Source organism: Pseudochaenichthys georgianus, chromosome 16 (genome assembly GCF_902827115.2).
Source record: "Pseudochaenichthys georgianus chromosome 16, fPseGeo1.2, whole genome shotgun sequence".
Lineage (NCBI taxonomy): Eukaryota > Metazoa > Chordata > Actinopteri > Perciformes > Channichthyidae > Pseudochaenichthys > Pseudochaenichthys georgianus.
The window spans coordinates 26,264,240-26,281,710 of record NC_047518.2 but is presented as its reverse complement, the minus strand read 5'-3'; the positions used below and the strand labels follow the sequence as shown (position 1 = coordinate 26,281,710).

Below are 17,471 nucleotides of genomic sequence, written 5' to 3'. Positions count from 1 at the left end.
TGCATGTGAAGGGGAGAGGAATCAGGAATAAAGTGCTGACCTGCAGTGCTTGGATTGATGGAGCAGAATAGGTGCGGTGCAGGACTTCCATACTCTGAAGCAGGTGGTTGAGCTCCAGCAGGTAGGCGTCACACACTGACAAGTCTGTGGAGAAGGGAACACATCCACATTGAGATGAGAAGATTGGCTTAAGAAGAGAGTTACATAAAAATTAGGGCTGTCAAACGATTAAAATTTTTAATCAGATTAATCACAGCTTAAAAATTAATTAATCATGATTAATCACCATTCGAACTATGTCCAAAATATGCCATTTATGTATGTATATTGTTGTGGGAATGGAAAGATAAATGAAAGAAGGCGGATATATCCATTTAACATACAGTATCTATGTTTATTATAAAAAATGTCTGTGTGTGAAAATGAAAGACAACCCACACACCTATCAATCATCAAACCGTGGGGTCTTAATTCATTACGTGTTGATTTCTATCAACGGGGGAGTACTTCAGGAAAGTCGACAGAGGGGGGGCGGCGGTGGCGGCTAGTGGAGTACTTCGTGACCACAGAGTGTGAATGTTGTGATCAGCTGTTTTAGCGCAGTTCTCCAGTGAAGGGGGGGAGTCTCCCTCCGCTGCCGGTTGGCGTAGTTTTGGCACAAGTCCGTTGTACAGACCGACGTTAACAGCAGCCCTGTCTGTGCACACGGAGACCGACTCTGTCGTCCGGTGATCTAACCGCCTTCCGGAAAAGCTTCACAAGTACGTCGGTACGCAAATGCGCTTTGTGACACAAGTGACAGTACGCATTTCAGATTAGGCACATAACCTGCGTACCAGTTATGTGCACCCCTGTACTACAGCAAAAGTATGCTCCGTCGGGACTTCCTGCAACAACACCACGCCGTTATCAAAGATGTTCTATTGAGAAGACGATCACTACGTGACAAAAGTTTTCAAAACCGTGGCTACTGAAATCAATCTTACTAACTGCTGTCGGTGCAATTTACTCCGCGCGAGTTGGCAGACTTTATTTTGCTTACTTTAACATCATTTTTCATGGTAGGGCTAAAACATTTCTTGGTATGGGTGTAGCCTACCCCAGCCATACCCTGGCGCTGCCACTGGTGGCACGTATGGGGCGGGCCATTCTGCACATGCGTTAAATGCGTTAAATATTTTAACGCAATTAATTCAAAAAATTAATTACCGCCGTTAACGCGATAATTTTGACAGCACTAATACAAATAAAAATGAATCGGCAATAAAAGGAACAGAAACACTAGCATGTACTGGTTTGGCCATTGAGGACAGACTCTCTCTCTTTACAGACTATAAATGGCTGACGTCATTCAGTCAGTGACGCTGATGTTCATAAACAACTAACACAGGATGGAAGACATATAAATACTATAAAAAATGCATGATAGTACTTATAAGTGTAAGAAACCCCTCAAATCAGCAGAGTCAGCTCTACTGCCTCACCTTTGGAGCACTTATCCATGTCGTCAGATGACTGGAGCCAGGCGGCTACTTTGGCCTGGCTGCTGCAGTTTAAAGGGAAGGCTCCTGCAGAATGCACTGTGGACTGTCTGCGCATAGACATGCACTGCAAGGGACAAAAGAACCAAAGGTCAGTCCAATAACAATGTGCTTCCTTCATAAAATTATAAAATTATAAAAAAATGGGGACTTTGTGAAATCGATTTTCATGAGCAGAAGCAGAAAGCATCAAGTGAGTTTTCAGTACTATGCAGTGCACAGGTATACCTTTCTGATGGAGGCAACCTCCGCCATGCTAGGGGAGTTGGCGGAGGGGTAGTGGGGATAGTAGAAGGACTTGTCGGTAGGGTACATGGCAATCTCATTTTGCCGATAGAGTCGATGGTGGCGCAGCTTGGCAACCCATTCATCAAACAGCTCCTGGGACTTAATCTGGAGAGCAGATACCACAATCAGAAATCAACGAGACAACCCGACGTCAAGGTTAGGTGGAGGAAGCGTGAAGGTGGAAAAACACACAGAGGGACTGTAATTCTCCCTTACCCACAACACATAAGGTCATTTTAAAGTCCTCTCCATGTAAGCATCCGTTACAGGAATTAAAAGGGGGATAATCTGAATAATCTATGTTTTACAGCACTTCCTATCAATCTGTAGGGAATGCTTTCCATTCATTAGCCTTCGCGGTTTACCTTCAGGTGATAAATGTTTTCCTCAGCATCAAGATCGATGCACTTGGCTTTCTTCTTAATGGCCATGACAGAGAGGCCCACGTCAATGCAGCCATGCAGTTTCCCTTTCTCAATCTGCAAAACAAAGTCAACACACAATGTCATGAATATTTTGGACTGGAATTAATACAATTGTGAAGGGATACTGTTCTGTTTTAAAATGCAGTATTATACTTTTATTGGCTCTGCGCAGCCCTGCCCAATTACAGTGTCTGGATTGCTGATAATTAATCATGTGAAATTGGCAGGTGAAATGCACCGTGTGATTCCTATCAATGACAACGATATTCTGCACAAACTGTGCTGTTGTATTTGTTGTAAAGTGTCCTTAGTGCAAAGTATTTTTACTGTATGTACAGCACTTTGGCTCGACCAAAAATCGTTTTAAAAATGTGCTATATAAATAAAACTTGATTTGATTTGAACGAGATTGTGAGTATCTACTGGCACAGATAGATATTTTGGGAAAGACAGCCAACGGTACAAGACACAAAATGTCCTTTGAAATCTTTCTGTAACTGACAACCACATAGTATGCATCTAGAAGGCTTTTGTACTCACATCAGCACTGCACTTTCCATACTTCAGGATGCCCTTGTCCAGGAAGAAGTACCTCTGTATGGAGAAATTAGGACAATGAGCAAATGATCTGCAGCCGGAATGATATGCAACATCCTGACAGCAAGTCTGAAGTCACGGCTATGATTCTGTGATCATGACAGAGTCCGCCTCTCTTTAATGTCGGTTGTTAATGTCTCTGCAGAGAGATATTTGTCATCCCAGGCTCTTGTCATGCATCATTTCTGTCTTTATTACTCTTTCCCTCACTCTGTTGCGATCCTTCTCTTTGTAAACGTTCCAGTTGAAAGCACAAAAACAAGAAAAGCTCTGACTGCAGGTCAATACTAAATGTTTTACCTCTATTAACTAACAGTCCATCAGCTAATGCAGCTAGGTAGCATTATCCCAGTGAAAGCTTTCAGACAGAGCGTGAGCGGTTACTGACCCAGGTCACCTGTGACTCCTCTGTGGGTGAAATCAGCTACTGCACATGCTCATTCAATTAGTTTAAAAGACAAATGAGTCATGTCAGCAGATCTTTTTGGAAAAGAGACCTGAACGTATGAAGTAAAACCGGGAAATGGTAATGATGTTCGATTCTCAAGTATGTCTAAAAATACATCATGATGTCTATCATTCTGAGAGATGAGTAAGATCGAGATGACGTGGGTCAATTAAGCCGCATGTGGTTGATTATACCTTATGCCAGCCCTTCATCGGCCACTTTCTCCTCTTGAGCATGTAGCCCTCCTGTTTCTGGGGCTCCAGGACATTGCTGAAGCCTCCTCGAAGACCCTCCACTATTTCCCAACTGTCCTGTGGGCAGAGGTGGTTTATAAGAAGAGATACAATATAGTTATAGATCACAGTTGCAGTAAGGTTAGGTAACAATAAACAAATCATCCACACAACAGAGTCAAGGTCGGAGTCAAAGCATACAGCAATGTGTGATTGATTAGATTTCAGTGTCTCCTTTACTGCCGTGTCAGTCAGTCAGTGGGAGGCTGTGGGAGTGGGAGATACATTTTATGCTGAGCGAAAATGGAGCTCTATGAGGTGTCCAGTTTTGAGCTTTACTTTCAACTCATGATCCCAATTTACAAAATTAGCTTACCTGTCTAATCTCAACTCTTCACAATAATCCTTTTCTGAGATTAGAATGCTACAATCCAAATCCCTCTGCAAATGCAGAGATTAAGGTGATATTTCATTATAGACTAATCCAGATAGCTTTGTATTTGAGTGGTGAGAATTCCAGGAAGGCAGCAAAAACAGGAAGCTCTATAACATCTTTGTTTACACAGAATGATGCAGCCTTTAACGTACATTACTTAGCTTTTAAACCTGTTGTATAATGTATGTTTGCTCAAAAGAGAAACCCCAAATGATGTCTTCGTCATTTATTTAAATGTCGTGTATTATATTTGAGTACTGTTAAATGGACACAATAGGCAAACATCACCTTGGGTGTAGGTAGATATTATAAATTCATAAAGTTGCAACGCTTTTTTTAATGAATTCAATTTGCTGATAATGCAGTTTCATTAGGATTGTACAGTAAATTACATTAATCCCACATGGGAAAAACATTTAAGTATAATTCATATTCACATCACAAATATCCAAAGGGACTCTTGGGTCTTGGCAGGTGTTAGAGGTGACTCTGTGTCCCTGAATGTTCCAGTGTAAATACATGTCTGGCTAAACAAACTGTATCAGTCAGAGGGCTGGAGGTGAGGCCGTCTAAAATAAACCCTCATTTCTGAAGGGGGATGGAGAGGGCGGGATTTGTGGCTTGTTCTTTCACTTGAGTGCTCGTCACAGCCCCCGCTGACACACTCACACAGTGAGTCATTGTCACACACTGCCAGGCCATTTTCTTCAAGGTCGAGAGGCTCTTTCAGCGATATAGTAAAAACACAAGTGACAAGAAGACATGTGCAATTACGGGGTTAGCTCTCAGCAAAAGCAAGTTGTAAATTGTCCGGCTGCACTTTTAAGATGGTTGTAAGATGTATATTGAACCATATATTTGACAAATCACATGAACCTACATTGAACATCACTACCATCAAATAAATAAATACATAGTTAGATTGATAGCACTCCTCTTAGTACGGTGAATATGAATCAATGGCAGTTAGCTTAGCTTAGCACACAGACAGGAAACATGAGGAATGGAAAGAAATGTCCAATGGTAAACAATCTGCCAATCACAACCTCTAAAGCTCACTAATTAACATCTTATATATTTTTTGTTTGAACCACACAATAACAAGTTGTTAAGAGCAAGTTATGGGTTTGAGGAAGTTACTGCATCCAGCTAGAAACAAGTCAGCCTAACCAAACGCTGACGTTTTTACAATTTGAGCTTTAGGGGGGCTGGCTCTTAGAGCGGTTTCAACCTGTCTTGCCTCTATAGGCTATGTTATGTTTATAATTTCTAGGCTCCATATTCGTGTTTACATCTAACTTAACTATTCAACTAATTGCAAGTGCTACATGGAAAACTACTCACTTGACAATTGCTCCTATAGGAGTGAAAGAAAATAGATATATTCAAGTGAGAAACCCCACAAAATGTGACCATACATTTTTATAAATAATATGAAACTTATATCCAAGCTTGTCTCAGGTTTGAAACTGCCCTTTTGATGGATATTTATATATATTCTTTTGTTTTTCCATGGGCACTGCAAAATAATTTTCAGTCGATGCATTTGCTGTGATGGACCACTAGTGTCCGGGTGTCCTGTGGGCAGGACTGTAATGAAACATTATTACTTTTATTTCCAAACGGAACAGTTGTAATGAATAATGAATGAGTCTGCTGCCTGCAGATAAAGAGAAGAGGAAAATGCAACAACAGTTTGGTAATGGCGCTATTGTCAAGACTCATTTGTGAGTGGGAGAACTACCTTTTAGGGATATGTCGCGTATTTGCATTTTCGAAATTCTGAGTATTCTTAAATTGCCCACAAATGGAAGAAATGTGGTCTGAGACTGAGGCAGGTTAAAACGTATTTTTTTTAGGTTTGCAGCATTTAGTTATTGCTGTCTAAAATGCAAAGGGAACCTCAGATAGGGCTGCCTCTGGCTTGAATTAATAAAGAGCCAAATAGAGCTTTGTGAGAAACTCTGAGAAAACCACAGGGCCTAATAGCAAATGTTTGTGTGGTTAAGGCATTTACTGTCAAGTCAATCTCCTCCCATGACACAGAGAAATCCCTCAAGGACAGGAAGACGTTGTTTTTGCAGAACAAAAACAGTAAACCAGAAAATATCAATGTGGAGAAGCTAATAGTTCAAACTTTTCTAGTCTTTCATGGCAGTGTGTTGTGTTTTACCTGTCGGCTGTCCAGTTTGGACGAGGAGCTGCTGTTGCTGCGTGACACCGAGGATATTTTTTGTGACATGGCTGCTGAACTGCGATCCTCTGAGCCCATCTCGCTGCAGACTGGCCACTGCAGGCTAAGGCTGGAGCACCCGGAACATTCCTCTACTGAGAGCAGATGGGCAGGAGAAGGGGTCAGGACGAGACAGGGTGGAGAGAAAGAAGGCTTTAAGAGGCAAACCCTTTTAAAGCCTTTTAGCTGTCTCACTGAAAAATGCATTAGGTTATTCAGAGCGATTAGTTCTTCCATCTTCATGTAGTAGAATAGGGGAAGCTGTGCAGAACAGTTTTCACGTACGCAAACAAAATGGACAGAAAAGACTTGAGGACATAAATTAGTCTGCAAAAAGATGAGAAAGCAGGGTTGAATAATTTGAGTGATGGATTGTCAGCATTTAAGGAATAAATTAATCGAAAACACACACAGAAAGTGTGTTCATACAGCAAAAGATGACGTTCCTTCAGATGCTTGCATAAGGTAAACTAAGAAACTACTATCAGCTCAAATTACTTGACTTTTGGCATTTTTCACAAACTAAACAATGATTTGAATATTAGGAAAAATAGACAGTGATTTATTTATATTTAACTATAGACTGTATTATTTTATATCTGATGCAATACATGTAAGCAGCTGATTACAACAACTTAACACACCATTCAATACATCCATGGTAATTTTTTATAGTATTATTAGGTTTTGCAAAGAACCGTCAGATCAACGTAGTGAATACAACTACAGTATTTCTTTCTGAAATTAATTGGGTTAGAAGTGTAAAGTAGCATAATATTGAAAATGCTCAAGAAAAGAGGCGATTCAAAGTCGTACTTTAAAACAGTGCTCAATAATGATTGAGCACTTTGAGAAATAGTTTTTTTTTCTTTTTTTCTCTTCTTAATTCTCTGTCAAAGCGTCTTTGAGTTTCATGAAAAGCGCTATAAAAGTCCCATGTATTATTATTATTATTATTAATAATAGTGATCACCAAATAAAGATATACACTAAATTAAAAGAAGCATTTTCCTCTGACAGATTTCGACATGTTTCAGTCATTCAGAGGCTGATCCTTATCACAGCTCAGGGACAGAGGACTACACAAGGGAAGCGTCAACATGTTAGGATGCAGTGATGTGAGATCATCAGTGAAATGCAATATCGTCACTTCCACCAAGTGTGAAAATAACTGAGCCTCTTTAGCAGAGTGCAACCCTCAGTATACTGTCACACTTCACACAGTCTAATTAACATGATGTGCCCGCTCTACCACGTCAGCGCACAGAGCCCCTTTCTGATAATGCACTGAGTTGCAGTTTGTCACAGAATGGGAAGCTGACAAACAACAGGCATGATGTGTAAATCATGTTGGGAACAAGCAGCAGGTTAGTTTAACTTCACAGAGGATGCACAGAGGTACTGAGTTGTGAACCATTAGGTCAGAGATCATCGCTGCATTACAACACCATCTGTCTGATTCTGTCTGAGAGACAACTTTCGCGTCAATTATTTTCTTTTTATGTCAGTAGTGTCTAGTTAGTCTCATAGTTTTGGTTAGGGTTTGATAAGAATACAGATTATTAAGTATTCAAAGCTATTCGTTGGAATTTAACATTGGATGTTTTAATGGCAAATGTATGGAAGTTGTAAAACGTGAACAATAAAACAGATGGACGTCAAGCACAGGAAACCACTTGGCATATGCATTAAAAACATATTCTTTTGCCAATATAAAAACAAATGAACAGTAACCTTCATCAAATGCTAAAAATAGATGTACTTAAATCTACTTACACATTTTTTTAAGATTTTGTGATCATAATACAATTCTCCTGCTAGCTTGCACTGAATAAGACACACCCTGTGTTGACATCTAGCAGCAGCAAGGTTAATTACATTAGCTTCTCCGTATTCCCCAAGCTTTGTGCTGCTTAACAGCCACAGCCTACACCACTGCCATGTCTGTGGACCACAGGCCGAGGTTTACACTCCACCCATAATTCAGCCACAACAACAATAGACCAAAGTGGCCGGACGAACATCTATATATCTATGTATGTATCTATGTCAAAGTCAACGTTATTGTCAATCTTTCAGTTTGTGTGTACAGAAAGAGAGATCGAAATACCGTTTCCCACAATCCCGAATACAAATATATATAAAAATATGTATACAAATAGGTATATCCAATCCTATATATACACAATCAACACATTTATATATATGCACACATTCAGATATTAATAAAAGCACAACAATCAATATACAAAATAACAGTCACTTCAATATGTATGGAGGCCTATGTATGTATGTATGTATGTATGTATGTATGTATGTATGTATGTATGTATGTATGTATGTATGTATGTGTGTGTGTGTGTGTGTGTATGTATGTATGTATGTATGTATGTATGTATTAGGGCTGAACGATATACCATGTGCCCTGATGAACCTGGGGGCTGTGTTGTCTGGAACCTTGTGTTCCTGGTAGGGTCTCCCATGGCAAATTGGTCTCAGGCAAGGGGCCAGACTAAGATTGGTTCAAAAGACCTCATGAAAGGAAAAACAAGAAGTGAGGATACCCGGCCCGTCCCCTTCTGGAGCCAGGCCCAGAAGGAGGACTCGTCGGCGAGCGTCTGGTGGCCGGGCTTGCCACGGAGCCCGGCCGGGCCCAGCCCGAAAAGGCAACGTGGGCAACACCTCCGCTTCTCTGTCCCGCGGGCCCACCACCTACGGGAAACATCGATGGGGTCGGGTGCGCTGCCAGACGGGTGGCAGTGAAAGCGGAGGGTCTCGACGGACCAGACCCGGGCGGCAGAAGCTGGCTTTGGAGACGTGGAACGTCACCTCTCTGGGGGGGAAGGAGCCGGAGCTTGTGCGGGAGGTGGAGCGGTACCAGTTGGATCTGGTTGGGCTCACCTCTACGCACAGCGTCGGCTCTGGAACCTTACTTCTGGATAGGGGTTGGACTCTATTCTTCTCCGGAGTTGCTCAAGGTGTGAGGCGCCGGGCGGGTGTGGGGATACTCACAAGTCCCCGGTTAGGTGCTTCGTTGTTGGAGTTTACCCCAGTGGACGAGAGGGTCGCCTCCCTACGCCTGCGGGTTATGGGGGGGAAAACTCTGACTGTTGTGTGTGCTTATGCACCCAACAGCAGTTCAGAGTATTCGGCCTTCTTGGAGACCCTGGAAAGAGTCCTGTATGGGGCTCCTGAAGGGGACTCCTTAGTCTTGCTGGGAGACTTCAACGCACATGTGGGCAATGATGGAGACACTTGGAGGGGCGTGATTGGGAGGAACGGCCCCCCTGATCTGAACTGGAGTGGTGGTTTGTTACTGGACTTCTGTGCTAGTCATGGATTGGCCATAACAAACACCATGTTCGAACATAAGGATGCTCATAAGTGTACGTGGTACCAGAGCACCCTAGGCAGAAGGTCCATGATCGATTTCGTTATCGTATCATCGGACCTGAGGCCGTATGTTTTGGACACTCGGGTAAAGAGAGGGGCGGAGTTGTCAACTGATCACCATCTGGTGGTGAGTTGGGTCGAGTGGCGGGGGAAGCCTCTGGATAGACCTGGTAAGCCCAAACGTGTAGTTCGGGTGAACTGGGAACGTCTGGAGGAGGCCCAAGTTCAGGAGGCCTTCAACTCACACCTCCGGCGGAGCTTTTCGGGCATTCCTGTGGAGGTTGGGGACATTGAACCAGAGTGGTCGGTGTTCAAAGCCTCTATTGCCGAAGCCGCGGTGGGGAGCTGTGGTCTCAAGGTCTTAGGTGCCTCAAGGGGCGGTAACCCTCGAACCTCCTGGTGGACACCGGTGGTCAGGGAAGCCGTCCGACTGAAGAAGGAGGCCTTCAGGGATTTGTTATCCCGGGGGACTCCCGAAGCAGTTGCAAGGTACCGACAGGCCCGAAGGGCAGCAGCCTCATCCGTGGCCGAGGCAAAGCAGCGGGTGTGGGAGAAGTTCGGAGAAGACATGGAGAAGGACTTTCGGGCGGCACCAAAGTTGTTCTGGAAAACTGTCCAACACCTCAGGAGGGGGAAGCAGGGAACCATCCAAGCTGTGTACAGTAAAGATGGGACGTTGTTGACCTCAACTGATGGAGTGTTGGGACGTTGGAAGGAACACTTTGAGGAACTCCTGAACCCGACAACTCTACTAGAGGCAGAGCTGGAGTATGACGGGGGATCAACGCCAATCTCCCGGGGGGAGGTCACTGAGGTCGTCAAACAACTCCACAGTGGCAAAGCCCCGGGGGTGGATGAGATCCGCCCGGAAATGCTGAAGGCTCTGGGTGTTGAGGGACTGTCATGGTTGACACGTCTCATCAACGTTGCGTGGAAGTCGGAAACGGTACCGAAGGAGTGGCAGACCGGGGTGGTGGTCCCCCTTTTCAAAAAGGGGGATCAGAGGGTGTGTGCCAATTACAGAGGCATCACACTACTCAGCCTCCCCGGGAAAGTTTACTCCAAGGTACTCGAAAGGAGGGTCAGGCCGATTGTCGAACCTCAGATTGAGGAGGAACAATGCGGATTCCGTCCTGGTCGTGGAACGACGGATCAGCTTTTTACTCTCGCAAGGATCCTGGAGGGGGCCTGGGAGTACGCTTATCCGGTCTACATGTGTTTTGTAGACTTGGAGAAGGCGTATGACCGGGTTCCCAGGGAGTTACTGTGGGAGGTGCTGCGGGAGTATGGGGTGAGGGGGTCTCTACTCAGGGCCATCCAATCTCTGTACTCCCAAAGCGAGAGCTGTGTCCGGGTCCTCGGCAGTAAGTCGGACCCATTTCCGGTGAGGGTTGGCCTCCGCCAGGGCTGCGCTTTGTCACCAATCCTGTTTGTAATATACATGGATCGGATTTCGAGGCGTAGTCGTGGGGGGGGGGGTCTGCAGTTCGGTGGACTAAGGATTGCACCACTGCTTTTTGCAGATGATGTGGTTCTGATGGCTTCATCGGTCTGCGACCTTCAGCACTCACTGGATCGGTTCGCAACCGAGTGTGAAGCGGCTGGGATGAGGATCAGCACCTCCAAATCTGAGGCCATGGTTCTCAGCAGGAAACCGATGGACTGTCCACTCCAAGTAGGGAATGAGTCCTTACCCCAAGTGAAGGAGTTCAAGTATCTCGGGGTCTTGTTCTCGAGTGAGGGATCAATGGAGCGTGAGATGGGCCGGAGAATCGGAGCAGCGGGAGCGGTATTGCAGTCGCTTTACCGCACCGTTGTGACGAAAAGGGAGCTGAGCCGGAAGGCAAAGCTCTCTGTCTACCGGGCCATTTTCGTTCCTACCCTCACCTATGGTCATGAAGGATGGGTCATGACCGAAAGAACGAGATCGCGGATACAAGCGGCCGAGATGGGTTTCCTCCGCCGGGTGGCTGGTGTCTCCCTTAGAGATAAGGTGAGAAGTTCGGTCATCAGGGAGGGACTCGGAGTTGAGCCGCTCCTCCTTTTTGTCGAAAGAAGCCAGTTGAGGTGGTTCGGGCACCTAGTTAGGATGCCACCTGGGCGCCTCCCTAGGGAGGTGTTCCAGGCACGTCCAGCTGGGAAGAGACCAAGGGGTAGACCTAGGACCAGGTGGAGGGATTATATCTCTTCGCTGGCCTGGGAGCGCCTTGGGATCCCCCAGTCAGAGCTGGTTGATGTCGCCAGGGAAAAGAAAGTTTGGGGCTCTCTGCTGGAACTGCTACCCCCGCGACCCGACCACAGATAAGCGGGAGAAGATGGATGGATGGATGGATATACCATGTCATGGCGATAACCGTGATATGCGCATGCGCGATATTCACACCGCAGGGACGTGCGGTTTTATTCATTTTTTTTTTAAATGCTAACGCACTTTAGCACAGAATTCAAAAATAAAGATACCCTTATTACTTATCGAAACTGCACATACAATATATCCGATTAAAGCTGAGACTCCACAGATTATTTAAGTATAGTATCTAAGAGATCCGATCTCGCAACAGGGGAAGCAAACACAGACATCACAACACATACCTTTTACGGAGCTTTTACGGGAGATCGTCTCACCGTAGCTGTCAATCTGATCAAAAGACGTGTTCAATGGCATTAAAACGAGAAAAAACGCGGCTGAATCGGTTGATCCATAGGTTGATAATGTATATGTGGCTTTGAAGCAATTGTTTATAATCCATAATTCCATTTTTATGTAAAAATCGGAGCACAACAGTTAGCTGATAATGGTAGCCACCAGAGTGTATGCAGCTTCCGGTTTTGGCTTCGCGTCACTCTCACTCCTTATTTGGTAATGTGTGTGTTATACTCAAGCCCCCAGGAAGTGCGCCGGAGTCTGATGAGAATATTCGTTGTGGCCAAACGGCGGTACTACACTTCCTTTAGGTTGCTGGGCCCGGAAACACGTTTTCCCATTGATTTATTGATTTTTGATTTGAAAGAGTGGTCTGTAACTCGTTGGATAATTTTTTATTAACTAAATAAAAAACCCAGTATGAACACCTGTTCTTATTATACATCCATGGTTATACTGCGCTGGACTGCCGCATAGCCAAGACCGGAAGCAGCAGCCCCTCTGGTGGCTACCATTAGCAGCTAACTTTTGCTCTGCGATTTTTACATAAAAATGGAATTATGGATTATAAACAATTCTTTCAAAGCCACAGATACATTATCAACCTATGGATTAACCGAGTCAGCCGTGTTTTTTCTCGTTTTAATGAACACGTCTTTTGATCAGATTGACAGCTATGGTGAGACATCTCCCCTAGAAGCTACGTAAAGGTACGTGTTGTGATGTCTGTGTTTGCTTCCCCTGTCCGAGTTCGGATCACTCAGTGATGATACTATATACCTAAATAATCTGTGGAACCTCAGCTTTAATCGGATATCTTGTATGTGCAGCTATGATAAGTAATAAGGGTACTTTTATCTTGAGTTCTGTGCCAAAGTGCGTTAGCATTTTTCGCTCAGGGGTCATTTAGATGGTTCTTATGAGACTTGTGTTTTGTTTTGGTAAAAATGGTTTGTCAGTTATCTGGTATAACACATTAATAGGTTCTTAAATATTACGATCCCCTGAGACACTGTCGTGAAAAAAAAAGTAAATTACCCGCCGGGACTTTGGGGTTTAACAGGTTAAAATATACCGCAGGGGGGGGGGGGGAAATCGCGATGTCAGTTTTTTTCAATACCGTGCAGCCCTTGTATGTATGTATGTATGTATGTATGTATGTATGTATCTATCTATCTATCTATCTATCTATCTATCTATCTATCCATCCATCCAGCAACACAACCAACCAACCAACCAACCAACCACCCACCTACCCACCCATCTCAACCGATGCTTCCTCTCCATCTCCTATGATTTATTCATCCACTTTCCACGGATCAAACCAGCAACGTGCAGGCCAGTCACACCGTCACCCTTCAGGTCACCCTTTCATCTGATATAACAGCACCACTTCTCAGCCTTCCTTCAGGGCGACGGCACTATTAGACGCCACAGCTCCAGTAATTACCCTTTCTCCCTGAAGAGCACACACTCTTTGATGGCAATGAAGATATGCAGTAAGTGGTTTGAATAAAACAGTATTAGGATCATTGCTGCAGGGGTTGGGGTTAGCGTTAGTATGGATTCTTACTTAACTTGACAGTTTTTTCTGTTGTTAACAAATAGGAAACACAAGGAAACCAATATTAGATAATTAAAAATAACTGTACAGTCTTAAATGAAGACCGTTTAAGTAGGGCTGGGCGATTTTTTCGGTTTTCACGATTAATTTGCATTTTTACTTTCCTACGGTTTGTGAAATGGCTGAACCGAAAAATCGCGATTTAAAAAAATGTCTAGACTCCGCAGATTTGTTTTGCTTTAAGGGACTCCGTAGTAGCTTACTCTCTCACTTTCCAGAACGCGCACAAAACTCAGCCACATTGCCTGTGACTACCCGATCTGCAGCTCTACCCGATCTGCAGCTCTGCAGCTCTGCCCGATCTGCTGTTGTTATGCTGTGTTCGTTGTTGAGCATAACAGAGGACTCAGACATTGTACATTACATATATATCTAAACACGCCTTTTCTCCTCCTTATCTCTTTCATGACTTTTCATGTTATATGGTTTTGAACACTGTAATCAATACTCAATACAGGAAAAACTTCACCTCTATAGTAAATGGTATATTAGCCACATGCTAAATGCTAACCGGAGATGAAGGATTTTCAGAATAAAAGCTTAACAACTGCGCACGAGAACTTCTGGTTTTTCAGTATAAAACAGCATTTAAACTGACGGTATGTTTAAGGTACTTTATGTCATCAAAAACATTGATTTTAATTTATAACACTGTGCGCATGTGCAGAGCTGCAGATCGGGTAGTCACATAGCCTACTACAATCACATTCACCGCTTCACCGACAGACGTACCATAAAAATGTCCACGAACACAGATGAAGAACTCATTCCTAAAAAAGGTGCTACTTCAGTTGTATGGAAGTGGTTCGGGTACAAGCAGTCATACATAGAACAAAGAACTGTTCTGTGTAAGGTCTGTAGAAAGACAACTTCCTAGAAAGTTAAAGGGATGTTATTTTGTTTGAGGGTATTTTTTTATTATTCATTATCATTATTTATTATTTGTTGTATTTCATTTTACAAGTTTTTTCAGGGATGGCCTACAAGAGATTTTTTTTCCAGTTTGATTTAAAAAAAATCTTTGCACATTAATGACAGCCAAGTGCCGTGGTGCTGTTTTTATTTTATTTTTTTTATTCTTGAACAACTGATTTGTTCACATAGGCCTAGACTACTTGGTAATCTCATTTATTTTTATTGTGTTAATAAAGAAAATATGTATTGAAATTTTGCCTTGGTCTGGTTTGTTTAGAAAAAAACTGAAAAAAATCGAGGTTTAAATCGAAAATTGTCCATTAGTTAGAACAAAATCGAGATTTTATTTTTAGGCCAAATCGCCCAGCCCTACGTTTAAGTCTTATATAGGAAAGTGTGGCTCATGCTAATGATCAGACCACAGCTCGGTGAAAAGGGGGAAGCTCACAGGCTGTGTGTGCTGGGTGTGTTTGTTCAGTGGTCAACGAAACTGAGAGGATCACATGAACACTGACAGCTACTGAAGACCAAAAAAGAAAACACGAGCCACAGGAAAGTTCCAGTCATCTAGATATCCTCCTTTTCATCTATAAATGCATGAACTCAAACAGACTCATGTAATGAATGTGGAGTGCATATACATGTTTCATGGTTAAGACAAAAATAATATAAAGAGGCAAGCATTTTTGTCTGGTCAACGCCTTGTGACAATAAAACAAAAAAGCAATTAAGAAATATAGAGCTGACTAATGCTACACACCACTGTCAACTGTTGTATTATTTTGTTATAAAATGGTTTCCGACCTTAACAACAAATGTGATACCGGAATCCCACTAATTATATATTTGCCTTGCAGGATTGACAAACCCACACACAGTGTGAAAATATTTAATGTCATCCATAAAAAATGGTATTGTAAATTACACCCCTTTTTCCATTTAGTACATTTGTATACCAGGTTTGAGTGGACAGCTGAATTCTCGTATGATATGGAGTTTCTACTCCAGAATCTCACAGACTATTACAAATCAAATGCCTGAACACATCTTAAGTAAGATTGTCATGAACTATTCTGACATTTCACTAGGCCCATAATATCTTTAGACAGTATTTTTTTTATCATAAAACAAATGTAAAATGGAGGGGTGACGATTAACTTTTATTTTCCGGAGAATTCCAAGAAATATTGGAGGACATGTCATCATTATATACAGGGACTGGGACAATAAGTCAGGCCGGGAATTATACACCCAGCCAGGCCACTACCAGTTTTCTTTTGTGCCATTTTCCTGGATTTATTTGTCAATAAATTTACAGCGTTGCTGCCCATAGTGATAGTCCTAAACTTTAAATCTACTACCCCAGAATAAACATATGGACATGGGTTACTATTTAAAAAAAAAAGTGCAAATCTAATTAGGAACCTGTGAACATATTTTAAGTGGAGGTGGACCTCAAATCCTCTAGGGGGGTCCGGGGGCTAGTTCCCCCGGTAAGATTATTTTTTTAAATGTTGGACTTAAATGCATCAATCTGGTGCACTTTGAGGTGGAAATAAAGAGACTACACCCATATGAAACAGAACTGTGTACATTTAAATAATCATAAAATCATAAGAACATGGCCATAATAACCAATAAATAAACTTGTTTATTTATTTGTTTTTGGTTCATTTATAGTTGTGAGTGTGTCTGGGCTCCTGAATCAGCCTCACCCGTCTCCAGTGTTGGGTGTAACGCGTTACAAAAGTAACGGAGTTACAGTAATATATTACTTTTTGCTGTAACGAAGTAATGTAACGCATTACTAATGAAATGTGGGTAATATATTACCCGTTACAATGCTCAGTAACGCAGTTACAACACATTTTAACCCGAAATTAAATGGTACATAGCGAGACATTCCGACACCAGACAAATTGTGCGGGTAGATTAGTAAACCTGGTGTTTACTCTTCAGGCTTCGCGCCGGGATCTTCGGGGCAGTTGAATGTTATTCACCCTCTATTCAAAAAAGAGAACGGAGCGAAAAATACTAACAACAAATTGTGTCCGGTGCGCGTGACCTGCTCCGCTGCGCGTGCATCATTTCCAAAGTGCTTCCACAGCAGTGACACACATCTGTGGATAATCATTTATACGGAAATTGTTAAAGCAACCATCACTAAACGCCAGCACCACTGCATCTACTGCAGACAATAGCAACAGGTCAGATGGGGACATCACGTTACCCTCCGTTGTGGACACTAGCTTACTCCCGCCTGACTCGCCGCCCTCAACCCCGGAGCAGCAGTCTTCATCGCCCGAAACACCGCCGCCCCTCTGCGGCCCGCGGGTGCCAGCCAGGATACCACGGCAAAACAGAGCCTGCCCAGGTATATCTAAACAAGTACCCGCCTGTACAGTGGGGTTAGGGGGTCATTTTGCAGCTCGTGGTATACAAATAGACAAGGGCTAGAATATGTGAAAATAGTGCCATATTCTGCCATGCCTGTAGAAATGTTGGGTCAAAATAATGCATCCAATAGCACAGATGCCTTCACCACGAATGGCTACAAAAAGATCTCATATCCCAAGCTTATCAACAAGCTGATGTTGCAGCTGAAATGATCTCCAGGTCACAAAGTCAACCTCACATGATGATGTGATACCAGTTTTCAAGCACAGTAAATATTCTCTTCCCAGAGTATATGAT

At 43.1% G+C, this 17,471-nt stretch overlaps 1 protein-coding gene across 3 annotated transcripts in view; it reads right to left on the bottom strand.

The window, feature by feature from the left end:
* osbpl3b (oxysterol binding protein-like 3b) overlaps nucleotides 1-17,471 on the bottom strand; it is a 59,435-nt gene that overhangs the window by 17,541 nt on the left and 24,423 nt on the right. For all 3 annotated transcript variants that reach the window (XM_034103526.1, XM_034103525.1, XM_071206149.1), the window contains exons 2-8: nucleotides 6,142-6,296; nucleotides 3,494-3,610; nucleotides 2,795-2,848; nucleotides 2,195-2,308; nucleotides 1,770-1,934; nucleotides 1,485-1,608; nucleotides 41-144 (exon numbers count right to left, since the gene is read on the bottom strand). In XM_034103526.1, the coding sequence (XP_033959417.1) occupies nucleotides 41-144; nucleotides 1,485-1,608; nucleotides 1,770-1,934; nucleotides 2,195-2,308; nucleotides 2,795-2,848; nucleotides 3,494-3,610; nucleotides 6,142-6,296 (833 nt within the window). The remainder of the gene's footprint in view (nucleotides 1-40; nucleotides 145-1,484; nucleotides 1,609-1,769; nucleotides 1,935-2,194; nucleotides 2,309-2,794; nucleotides 2,849-3,493; nucleotides 3,611-6,141; nucleotides 6,297-17,471) is intronic.